Raw genomic sequence first — 12,340 nt, 5'->3', positions numbered from 1 at the left:
CGTCTCTATCTGGAGAGAGAGAGTCAATGTGGTAGTTGGCCAGGTCTAGGCTGCGGCCATGTGACTCCCACGTCTCTATCTGGAGAGAGAGAGAGAGTCAATGTGGTAGTTGGCCAGGTCTAGGCTGCGGCCATGTGACTCCCACGTCTCTATCTGGAGAGAGAGAGAGAGTTTACAGAGACTAACCCACATCCTTATCCACACACCCTAACAAATCAAAATTGTATTTGTCACATGCGCTGAATACAACAGGTGTAGACCTTACAGTGAAATGCTTACTTACAAGCCCATAGCCAACAATGCAGTTTTAAGAAAAATAAGTGTTAAGTAAAAAGTAGATTACTAAAAAATAAAAATAAAAAATAATTAAAGAGCAGCAGTAAAATAACAACAGGGAGGCTATATACAGGCGGTACCGGTACCGAGTCAATGGGCTGGGGGCTATATACAGGCGGTACCGGTACAGAGTCAATGGGCTGGGGGCTATATACAGGGGGTACCGGTACAGAGTCAATGGGCTGGGGGCTATATACAGGGGGTACCGGTACAGAGTCAATGGGCTGGGGGCTATATACAGGGGGTACCGGTACAGAGTCAATGGGCTGGGGGCTATATACAGGGGGTACCGGTACAGAGTCAATGTGCGGGGGCACCGGTTAGTCGAGGTAACTGGGGTAATATGTACATGTAGGTAGAGTTATTAAAGTGACTCTGCATAGATAATAAAGAGAGTAGCAGCAGCGTAAAAGAGGGGAGGGGACAATGCAAATAGTCTGGGTAGCCATTTGATTAGATGTTCAGGAGTCTTATGGCTTGGGGGCATGCAGACACATACGCAGACCCGTCCCACACATACACAGACCCGTCCCACACACATACGCAGACCCGTCCCCATACGCAGACCCGTCCCCATACGCAGACCCGTCCCACATCACATACGCAGACCCGTCCCCATACGCAGACCCGTCCCACACACATACGCAGACCCGTCCCACATCACATACGCAGACCCGTCCCCATACGCAGACCCGTCCCCATACACAGACCCGTCCCGTCCCCATACGCAGACCCGTCCCCATACGCAGACCCGTCCCCACACATACGCAGACCCGTCCCACACACATACGCAGACCCGTCCCCATACGCAGACCCGTCCCCCATACGCAGACCCGTCCCACAACTCGCAGCCCGTCCCCATACACAGACCCGTCCTACACACATACGCAGACCCGTCCCCATACGCAGACCCGTCCCACACACATACGCAGACCCGTCCCCATACGCAGACCCGTCCCCATACACAGACCCGTCCCGTCCCCATACGCAGACCCGTCCCCATACGCAGACCCGTCCCACACACATACGCAGACCCGTCCCCATACGCAGACCCGTCCCCATACGCAGACCCGTCCCACACACATACGCAGACCCGTCCCCATACGCAGACCCGTCCCCATACACAGACCCGTCCCGTCCCCATACGCAGACCCGTCCCCATACGCAGACCCGTCCCACACACATACGCAGACCCGTCCCACACACATACGCAGACCCGTCCCCATACGCAGACCCGTCCCCATACGCAGACCCGTCCCCATACGCAGACCCGTCCTACACACATACGCAGACCCGTCCCCATACGCAGACCCGTCCCACACACATACGCAGACCCGTCCCCCATACGCAGACCCGTCCCCCATACACAGACCCGTCCCGCCCCCATACGCAGACCCGTCCCACATCGCAGACCCGCCCCACACACATACGCAGACCCGTCCCCATCGCAGACCCGTCCCCATCGCAGACCCGTCCCACACATACGCAGACCCGTCCCCCATACGCAGACCCGTCCCCATACACAGACCCGTCCCGTCCCCATACGCAGACCCGTCCCCATACGCAGACCCGTCCCACACACATACGCAGACCCGTCCCACACACATACGCAGACCCGTCCCACACACATACGCAGACCCGTCCCCATACGCAGACCCGTCCCCATACACAGACCCGTCCCGTCCCCATACGCAGACCCGTCCCCATACGCAGACCCGTCCCACACACATACGCAGACCCGTCCCCATACGCAGACCTGTCCCACACACATATGCAGACCCGTCCCACACACATACGCAGACCCGTCCCACACACATACGCAGACCCGTCCCACACACATACACAGACCCGTCCCGTCCCCATACGCAGACCCGTCCCCATACGCAGACCCGTCCCCATACGCAGACCCGTCCCCATACGCAGACCCGTCCCACACACATACGCAGACCCGTCCCCATACGCAGACCCGTCCCCATACGCAGACCCGTCCCACACACATACGCAGACCCGTCCCACACACATACGCAGACCCGTCCCACACACATACGCAGACCCGTGCCCATACGCAGACCCGTCCCACACACATGAACATAAAAAAAAGTATAATCTTTGACATACTGAGAAGTTGCTGTTTGCAGGAGGTATGAATGTAGTGAAGGGCCCATCACCGTAGAGACTCCTTGCATCAGACACCTGGGGAACCACAAGCATTAGCCTCATCAGAAAGATGCAGAACATGAATAATCACATAGGGAAGTGAAATGTCATTACCATAGACATCCTACAACAACACACTGACTCACCATCAATATCCGACGGTACAACGCAGCATCTGACTGGCGAAATATCTCCTGCAAATATCCACTGGAAAATGAATTCAGAGACACACACAGACACACACACACACACACACACACACACACACACACACACACACACACACACACACACACACACACACACACACACACACACACACACAGACACACACACAGACACACACACACACACACACCACTGACTCACCATGCGGGTCTTGCCGCGGCAGTCAAAGCCGTCTCCTATGTGTCCCCCATGACAGGTGCAGTTCCTCTCTCCGTTGCCCACATAACGACACCTGGCGTACCGTCCACAGCCCCCGTTGTCCTGGAAACATAACAGAGTATACACCACCAGGGCTGTGTCCCAAATGGCCCCCTATTCCCTATAGGGCCCTGGTCTAAAGTAGTGCACTATATAGGGAATAGGGTGCCATTCTCTGGTCTAAAGTAGTGCACTATATAGGGAATAGGGTGCCATTATCTGGTCTAAAGTAGTGCACTATATAGGGAATAGGGTGCCATTCTCTGGTCTAAAGTAGTGCACTATATAGGGAATAGGGTGCCATTCTCTGGTCCAAAGTAGTGCACTATATAGGAATAGGGTGCCATTCTCTGGTCTAAAGTAGTGCACTATATAGGGAATAGGGGCCATTCTCTGGTCTAAAGTAGTGCACTATATAGGGAATAGGGTGCCATTCTCTGGTCTAAAGTAGTGCACTATATAGGGAATAGGGTGCCATTCTCTGGTCTAAAGTAGTGCACTATATAGGGAATAGGGTGCCATTCTCTGGTCTAAAGTAGTGCACTATATAGGGAATAGGGTGCCATTCTCTGGTCTAAAGTAGTGCACTATATAGGGAATAGGGTGCCATTCTCTGGTCTAAAGTAGTGCACTATATAGGGAATAGGGTGCCATTCTCTGGTCTAAAGTAGTGCACTATATAGGGAATAGGGTGCCATTCTCTGGTCTAAAGTAGTGCACTATATAGGGAATAGGGTGCCATTCTCTGGTCTAAAGTAGTGCACTATAGGGAATAGGGTGCCATTCTCTGGTCTAAAGTAGTGCACTATATAGGGAATAGGGTGCCATTCTCTGGTCTAAAGTAGTGCACTATATAGGGAATAGGGTGCCATTCTCTGGTCTAAAGTAGTGCACTACATAGGGAATAGGGTTCCATTCTCTGGTCTAAAGTAGTGCACTATATAGGGAATAGGGTTCCATTCTCTGGTCTAAAGTAGTGCACTATATAGGGAATAGGGTGCCATTCTCTGGTCTAAAGTAGTGCACTATATAGGGAATAGGGTGCCATTCTCTGGTCTAAAGTAGTGCACTATATAGGGAATAGGGTGCCATTCTCTGGTCTAAAGTAGTGCACTATATAGGGAATAGGGTTCCATTCTCTGGTCTAAAGTAGTGCACTACATAGGGAATAGGGTGCCATTCTCTGGTCTAAAGTAGTGCACTACATAGGGAATAGGGTTCCATTCTCTGGTCTAAAGTAGTGCACTACATAGGGAATAGGGTGCCATTCTCTGGTCTAAAGTAGTGCACTATATAGGGAATAGGGTGCCATTCTCTGGTCTAAAGTAGTGCACTACATAGGGAATAGGGTGCCATTCTCTGGTCTAAAGTAGTGCACTACATAGGGAATAGGGTGCCATTCTCTGGTCTAAAGTAGTGCACTATGAACCAGTACTCACAATCCGACAGGGGTTGAACGGGTAGCAGAACAGTCCATTCCCAGTGTAGCCAGATAAACAGTTACAGGCAACCTGAAACAGGTGGCACAGTTTGTTACTCACGGGACTAAACTAAACAAAAATAAGAAGAAACTACCCTATGAAACAAGATAAATGATATTAGGAATGATAGTAAAAAGCTTTGGAGCACCTTAAATTACATTTTGGGCAAAAAGACAAACTCAGCGCCATCATTCATTGAATCAGATGGCTCATTCATCGCAAAACCCACTGATATTTTAATGATTTTTTAATTACTTTAATGATTTTTTAATTGGCAAGATTAGCAAACTTAGGCATGACATGCTAACAACAAATTCTGAACCTACACATCCATGTATAACTGACCAAATTATGAAAGACAAGAATTGTCATTTTGAATTCCGCAAAGTGAGTGTGGAAGAGGTGAAAATTATACTGTTGTCTATCAACAATGTCAAGCCACCGGTGTCTGACAACTTGAATGGAAAATTACTGAGGATAATAGCAGACTATATTGCCACTCCTATTTGCCGTATCTTCAATTTAAGCCTACTAGAAAGTGTGTGCCCCCAGACTTGGAGGGAAGCAAAAGTAATTCCGGTACCCAAGAATAGCAAAGCACCCTTTACCAATCAGCCTACTACCAACCCTTAGTAAACTTTTGGAAACAAATGTGTTTGACCAGATACAATGCTATTTCACAGTAAACAAATCTTTCAGCACGCTTACAGGGAAGGGCACTCAACATGTACGGCACTTATACAAATGACTGATGATTGTCTGAAAGAAATTGATAAGAAGAAGGAGCTTGTTTTGTTAGACATTATTGATCATAGTCTGCTGCTGGAAAAACGTATGTGTTATGGCTTTACACCCCCTGCTATATTGTGGATAAAGAGTTACCTGTCTAACAGAACACAGAGGGTGTTCTTTAATGGAAGCCTCTCCAACAAAATCCAGGTACAATCAGGAATTCCCCAGGGCAGCTGTCTAGGCCCATTACTTTTTTTTCAATCTTTACTAATGATTTGGTTCTGAGTAAAGCCAGTGTCTATGTACGCTGATGAGTCAACACAAAACACGTCAGCTACTACAGCAACTGAAATGACTGCAACACTTAAAGAGCTGCAGTTAGTTTCAGAATGGGTGGCAAGTAATAAGTATTAAATATTTCAAAAACTTAAATAATTGTATTTGGGACAAGTGATTCACTAAACCTCAACTAAATCTTGTAATGAGTAATGTGGAAATTGAACAAGTTGAGATGACTAAACTGCTTGGAGTAACCCTGGATTGTAAACTGTCATGGTCAAAACATATTGATGCAACAGTAGCTAAGATGGGGAGAAGTCTGTCCATAATTAAGTGCTGCTCTACCTTCTTAACAGCACTATCAACAAGGCAGGTCCTACAGGCCCTAGTTTTGTTGCACCTGGACTACCACATATAGAATAATGATATTTCACCAGATGTATAAATGTTAAGCATCCGGTTGCCGTTTCCACTCACTACCAAATATGGTGATGAGTGAAAGCCCAGTGGCCGGCAGTGGGAGAAAATGGAGTGAGATGGATTTTGGCCGACATTTTGCAAATTTTCTCATCAATGAAACATTTGATCTCCATACAGTTTTCTGTTTACAAAACTAGAATCTGTAACAAACAGAGTGGACTGCGTTTTGTAGACTTTACCCTTTGACAAAGTTTCTATAAATTGCATTGTTTAGAAAGAGTGTGGCGAATTAAGTTATTGCACAGGTGCACTTCACACAGTAGGCGTTCCCTAATGGAAATATGCAAATACATTTTAGAACGCGCCAATAGGATCTCACTAGCTCGTCCTTGGCTCTGCCCACCTCCTTGCTTGTTCTGCCCACTATGATTAATTTGCTCCCATTGGAAATGACAGGCTATGTTCTATCTTTGGTAAGTTATAAAAATCTTTGGGACTACTGCCCAGTCATATGGTCAAGTGCCACAGAGAGTGACATAGGCTAATTACAGTTGGCCCAGAACGGAGCAGCACGGGTGTCCCTTAAATGTACACAGAGAGCTAACATCAATTACACATGCATGGCTCAAAGTAGAGGAGAGATTGACTTTTACATTTACATTTTAGTCATTTAGCAGACGCTCTTATCCAGAGCGACTTACAGTTAGTGAGCGCATACATTTTCATATTTGTTGGATAAAAAAAGAAGAAGATAAAAATACAAATGATGGAACAATGCGGACTGTGAGGAGACACACACACAGGCAGACACACACGCCAGCACACATACTCTACACATACGTATGTACAGTTGAAGTCGGAAGTTTACATACACCTTAGCCAAATACATTTAAACTCAGTTTTTCACAATTCCTGACATTTAATCCTAGTAAAAATTCCCTGTCTTAGGTCAGTTAGGATCACCACTTTATTTTAAGAATGTGAAATGTCAGAATAATAGTAGAGAGAATGATTTATTTCAGCTTTTATTTCTTTCATCACATTCCCAGTGGGTCAGAAGTTTACATACACTCAATTAGTATTTGGTAGCATTGCCTTTAAATTGTTTAACTTGGGTCAAATGTTTTGGGTAGCCTTCCACAAGCTTCCCACAATAAGTTGGGTGAATTTTGGCCCATTCCTCCTGACAGAGCTGGTGTAACTGAGTCAGGTTTGTCGGCGTCCTTGCTCGCAAACGCTTTTTCAGTTCTGCCCACACATTTTCTATAGGATTGAGGTCAGGGCTTTGTGATGGCCACTCCAATACCTTGACTTTGTTGTCCTTAAGCCATTTTGCCACAACTTTGGAAGTATGCTTGGGGTCATTGTCCATTTGGAAGACCCATTTGCGATCCAGCTTTAACTTCCTGACTGATGTCTTGAGATGTTGCTTCAATATATCCACATAATTTTCCTTCCTCATGATGCCATCTATTTTGTGAAGTGTACCAGTCCCTCCTGCAGCAATGCACCCCCACAGCATGATGCTGCCACCCCCGTGCTTCACAGTTGGGATGGTGTTCTTCGGCTTGCAAGAAACCCCCTTTTTCCTCCAAACATAACGATGGTCATTATGGCCAAACAGTTCTATTTTTGCTTCATCAGACCAGAGGACATTTCTCCAAAATGTACAATCTTTGTACTTGTGCAGTTGCAAACCGTAGTTGTCACGGTTTCGGCCGAGGCTGCCTCTCTTCCTTGCTCGGGCAGGCTTCGGCGTTCGTCGTCTCCGGAATACTAGCTGCCACCGTTGTATGTTTCTATGTTCGTTTGGTCTGGTCTGGTATTGTACACCTGTTGTCGTTTAGTGTCATTAGTGTCCTATAAGTTCTCGTTGTGTTTGTCAGGTGTTGTGTGTGATTGTTTTCACTGTCGTGCGTTGTGCTATTTCGTATACTGTTTGCTCGGTTGAGCTGTTCTCCTATGTATAGGAGTGTTTTGTCGCACATGTTTAGTGCGCCCGTTTGTTTTCGCCTCACCATCGGCAAGTCAGCCCATTCCCGCTCCGGAACCCAGAGGAGTTCGACTCTCGCTCCCGAGGGCCTACGATGGGACCGCTGCCGGGTGTCAGGGCTTCCTTCTCCAGGTGGAGCTTTACCTGGCCACCGTGCACCCGGCGCCCTCGGGACAAGAGAGCGTGTCCGCCCTGATCTCCTGCCTTTCCGGCAAGGCGTTAGAATGGGCCAACGCCGAGTGGAGGAGAATAGACGCTACCACCATCACGTACGCTGAGTTCTCCCGCCGCTTCAGGGCGGTGTTTGACCATCCCCCGGAGGGGAAAGCGGCGGGGGAGCGTCTGTTCTGCCTCCGGCAGGGGAGGAGGAGTGCCCAGGAGTTCGCGTTGGAATTCCGTACTCTAGCGGCGGATGCAGGGTGGAATGAGCGGGCCCTCATCGATCACTACCGCTGTAGTCTACGTGAGGACGTCCGTAGGGAGCTCGCCTGTCGGGACACCAGCCTTTCGTTCGACCAGTTAGTCGACATGTCCATCAGGCTGGATACCCTGCTAGCTACCCGCGGACGTCCCGAGGGGGGTCCGTCCATTTCACCCTCCAGCGCCTCCGAGCCGTGCCCCATGGAGCTCGGGGGCGCTGGCGCTAGAGAGAGGAGGGGTCGGAGTACGAGGGGGTCCATCTCCTGCACTAACTGTGGTCGGGGAGGACACACCGCGGCTAGGTGCTGGGGATGGCCTCCTAGGGGAGAAGACGACAGGCCCCGCACTGGGGAGTCCTTCCAGGTGAGTAGGCGCCCCACTCACCCAGAGCTCTCTGTTGCGCACTTATGTATACCTGTACGTTTTCCACAGGTAGCACCTCATTCCCAGCATAAGGCACTGGTCGATTCAGGCGCGGCTGGGAATTTTGTTGATAGGAAATTTTGTTTAGATTTAGGGATTCCCCTTCGTCCTGTTGACGTCCCCTTCCCCGTTCATGCCTTAGATAGCCGTCCGTTGGGATCGGGCTTGATCAGGGAGGTCACGGCGCCACTTAGAATGTGTGCGCAGGGGGGTCATCAGGAGATGATCCAGCTATTTCTGATCGACTCGCCTGCGTATCCGGTGGTGCTGGGCATGCCCTGGTTGAGCACCCGTCGATTTCGTGGCAGGAGAGGGCTCTGATGGAGTGGTCTGACCAGTGTGTGGGTCGATGTTTAGGCGTTTCCGTAGGGGCTACCTCGGTGGAGAGTCCAAACCAGGTGCCCGCATTGCACGTTCCCCCTGAGTATGGGGATTTGGCTATTGTGTTCAGTAAGTCGAGGGCGACGCAGTTGCCTCCCCATAGGCAGGGAGATTGTGCGATAGAACTCCAGGCAGGAGCTGCGCTCCCACGGAGCCATGTGTATCCTCTGTCTCAGGAGGAGAAGAGAGCTATGGAGACTTACATAGACGAATCTCTGAGACAAGGATACATACGGCCCTCCACTTCCCCCGCGTCCTCGAGTTTCTTTTTTGTGAAGAAAAAGGATGGTGGATTACGCCCGTGCATTGATTACCGTAGTCTCAATCAGATCACGGTGAAGTACAGTTATCCACTCCCGCTGATTGCGACCATGACGGAGTCATTGCACAGGGCGAGGTTCTTCACTAAATTAGATCTCAGGAGCGCATACAACTTGGTGCGCATTAGGGAGGGCGATGAATGGAAGACAGCATTTAGTACCACCTCAGGTCATTACGAGTATCTAGTCATGCCATACGGGTTGATGAACGCTCCTTCAGTTTTCCAATCATTCGTGGATGAGATATTCAGGGACATGCAGGGGCAGGGGGTGGTCGTGTACATAGATGACATTCTCGTGTACTCGTCTACCCGAGTCGAGCATGTGGCTCTGGTGCGCCGAGTGTTGCGGAGGCTGTTGGAGCACGACCTGTATGTCAAGGCAGAGAAGTGTCTGTTTTTCCAGGAGTCGGTCTCCTTTTTGGGTTATCAGTTGTCTGCGTCAGGGGTGAGGATGGAGGTAGACCGGGTGTCGGCCGTGCGTAATTGGCAAACGCCAACCACTGTGAAGGAGGTGCAGCAGTTTTTGGGGTTTGCGAATTACTACCGGAGGTTTATCTGGGGTTTTGGACAGGTGGCAGCTCCCATAACATCTCTTTTGAAGGGGGGTCCGGCGCGTCTGCAGTGGTCAGCCGAGGCGGACAGGGCGTTTGGGTGAAGGACCTGTTTACCTCGGCTCCGGTGCTGGCGCATCCGGATCCCTCTTTACCATTTCAGGTAGAGGTGGACGCGTCAGAGGCCGGTATAGGAGCCGTGCTTTCATAGCGGTCCGGCACGCCACCCAAACTCCGCCCCTGTGCTTTTTATTCCAAGAAGCTCAGTCCGGGCGGAGCGAAATTATGACGTAGGGGACAGGGAGCTGTTAGCCGTGGTACAGGCCCTAAAGGTGTGGAGGCACTGGCTTGAGGGGGCTCAACACCCTTTCCTCATTTTGACGGACCACCGTAACCTGGAGTACATCCGGGCAGCGAGGAGACTGAACCCTCGCCAGGCGCGGTGGAATATGTTTTTGACCCGGTTCGTATTTAAGATCACGTACATCCCTGGGTCACAGAACGGTAAGGCAGACGCACTGTCTCGGCGGTATGACACGGAGGAGAGGTCCGTGGAGCCCACTCCCATACTGCCGGAGTCTTGTCTGGTGGCACCGGTAGTGTGGGAGGTCGATGCTGAACTCGAGTGGGCGTTGCGCACCGACCCTAGTCCACCTCAATGCCCGGAGGGTCGGAAGTACGTTCCGCTCGAGGTTCGGGATCGATTGATCTATTGGGCTCACACGTCACCCTCCTCTGGACACCCTGGTATCGGCCGGACAGTGCACTGCCTTAGTGCTAAGTACTGGTGGCCCACGTTGGCGAGGGATGTGAGGGTTTATGTTTCCTCCTGCTCGGTGTGCGCCCAGTGTAAGGTGCCTAGACATCTGCCTAGGGGTAAGTTACTACCCCTGCCCGTTCCACAATGACCATGGTCTCACCTCTCGGTGGATTTCATCACTGACCTTCCTCCTTCACAGGGGAATACCACTATACTGGTCGTTGTGGACCGGTTCTCTAAGGCCTGTCGTTTGCTCCCTATGCCGGGCCTTCCTACTGCCCTACAGACCGCCGAAGCGCTATTCACCCATGTGTTCCGGCACTACGGGGTACCCGAGGATATTGTGTCTGATCGAGGTCCCCAATTTACCTCCAGAGTCTGGAGAGCTTTTATGGAGCGGTTGGGGGTCTCGGTGAGCCTCACCTCGGGTTACCATCCGGAGAGTAATGGGCAGGTGGAACGTGTGAACCAGGATGTGGGTAGGTTTCTTAGAACATACTGCCAGGACCGGCCGGAGGAGTGGGCAAGGTCGTTCCCTGGGCCGAAATGGCCCAGAATTCCCTACGCCATTCCTCCACTAACCTAACCCCTTTCCAATGTGTGTTAGGTTACCAGCCGGTTCTGGCACCTTGGCAGCAGAGCCAGATCGAGGCTCCTGCGGTGGATGAGTGGGTGCGGCGCTCGGAGGAGACATGGAACGCTGCACACGTCCACCTGCAGCGGGCCCTCCGTCGTCAAAAGGCGAGCGCCGATCTCCACCGCAGTGAGGGACCGGTGTACGCACCTGGTGATCGAGTCTGGCTCTCTACCAGAAACCTGCCCCTCCGCCTGCCCTGTCGGAAACTGGGTCGGCGGTTTGTAGGGCCATTTAAAGTCCTGAGAAGATTGAACGAGGTGTGTTACAGATTACAACTACCTGTTGAGTATAAAAGTATTAACCCCTCGTTCCATGTGTCTCTTCTCAGGCCGGTGGTAGCTGGCCCACTCCAAGAAAATGAGATCAGGGAGACTCCTCCGCCCCCATTGGACATCGAGGGGGCACCGACGTACTCCGTGCGATCCATCTTGGATTCGAGACGTCGGATGGGGGGTCTCCAATATCTAGTGGAGTGGGAGGGGTACGGCCCGGAGGAACGGTGCTGGGTGCCGAGGAGAGACATTTTGGACCCGTCTCTCCTGTCGGAATTCCATCGTAGTCACCCGACGCACCCTGCTCCGCGTCCTCCTGGTCGTCCCCGAGGCCGGAGTCGGCGCACGTCTGGAGCCGCGCGTCAAGGGGGGGGTACTGTCACGGTTTCGGCCGAGGCTGCCTCTCTTCCTTGCTCGGGCAGGCTTCGGGTCGTCTCCGGAATACTAGCTGCCACCGTTGTATGTTTCTATGTTCGTTTGGTCTTGTCTGGAATTGTACACCTGTTGTCGTTTAGTGTCATTAGTGTCCTATAAGTTCTCGTTGTGTTTGTCAGGTGTTGTGTGTGATTGTTTTCACTGTCGTGCGTTGTGGTATTTCGTATACTGTTTGCTCGGTTGAGCTGTTCTCCTATGTATAGGAGTGTTTTGTCGCACATGTTTAGTGCGCCCGTTTGTTTTCGCCTGCGTGCGGAGTTCTCGCCTCAGGGCATTTCATCGTGTTTGATTTTGTGCATTCACTAAAGTCTTTTG

General features: G+C 50.8%; 1 protein-coding gene across 3 annotated transcripts in view; it reads right to left on the bottom strand.

Moving 5' to 3' along the window:
* Window positions 1–12,340, bottom strand: part of stab1 (stabilin 1) — a 155,297-nt gene that overhangs the window by 59,248 nt on the left and 83,709 nt on the right. For all 3 annotated transcript variants that reach the window (XM_041871388.2, XM_045222981.1, XM_045222980.1), the window contains 4 exons: window positions 4,359–4,430; window positions 2,863–2,982; window positions 2,640–2,687; window positions 2,455–2,529 (listed from right to left, as the gene is read on the bottom strand). In XM_041871388.2, coding sequence (XP_041727322.2) covers window positions 2,455–2,529; window positions 2,640–2,687; window positions 2,863–2,982; window positions 4,359–4,430 — 315 coding nt within the window. The remainder of the gene's footprint in view (window positions 1–2,454; window positions 2,530–2,639; window positions 2,688–2,862; window positions 2,983–4,358; window positions 4,431–12,340) is intronic.

Source organism: Coregonus clupeaformis, chromosome 10 (genome assembly GCF_020615455.1).
Source record: "Coregonus clupeaformis isolate EN_2021a chromosome 10, ASM2061545v1, whole genome shotgun sequence".
NCBI classification, from domain to species: Eukaryota; Metazoa; Chordata; class Actinopteri; order Salmoniformes; family Salmonidae; genus Coregonus; species Coregonus clupeaformis.
The sequence above is the reverse complement of the archived record's forward strand: the minus strand, read 5'-3'. Positions and strand labels throughout refer to the sequence as shown.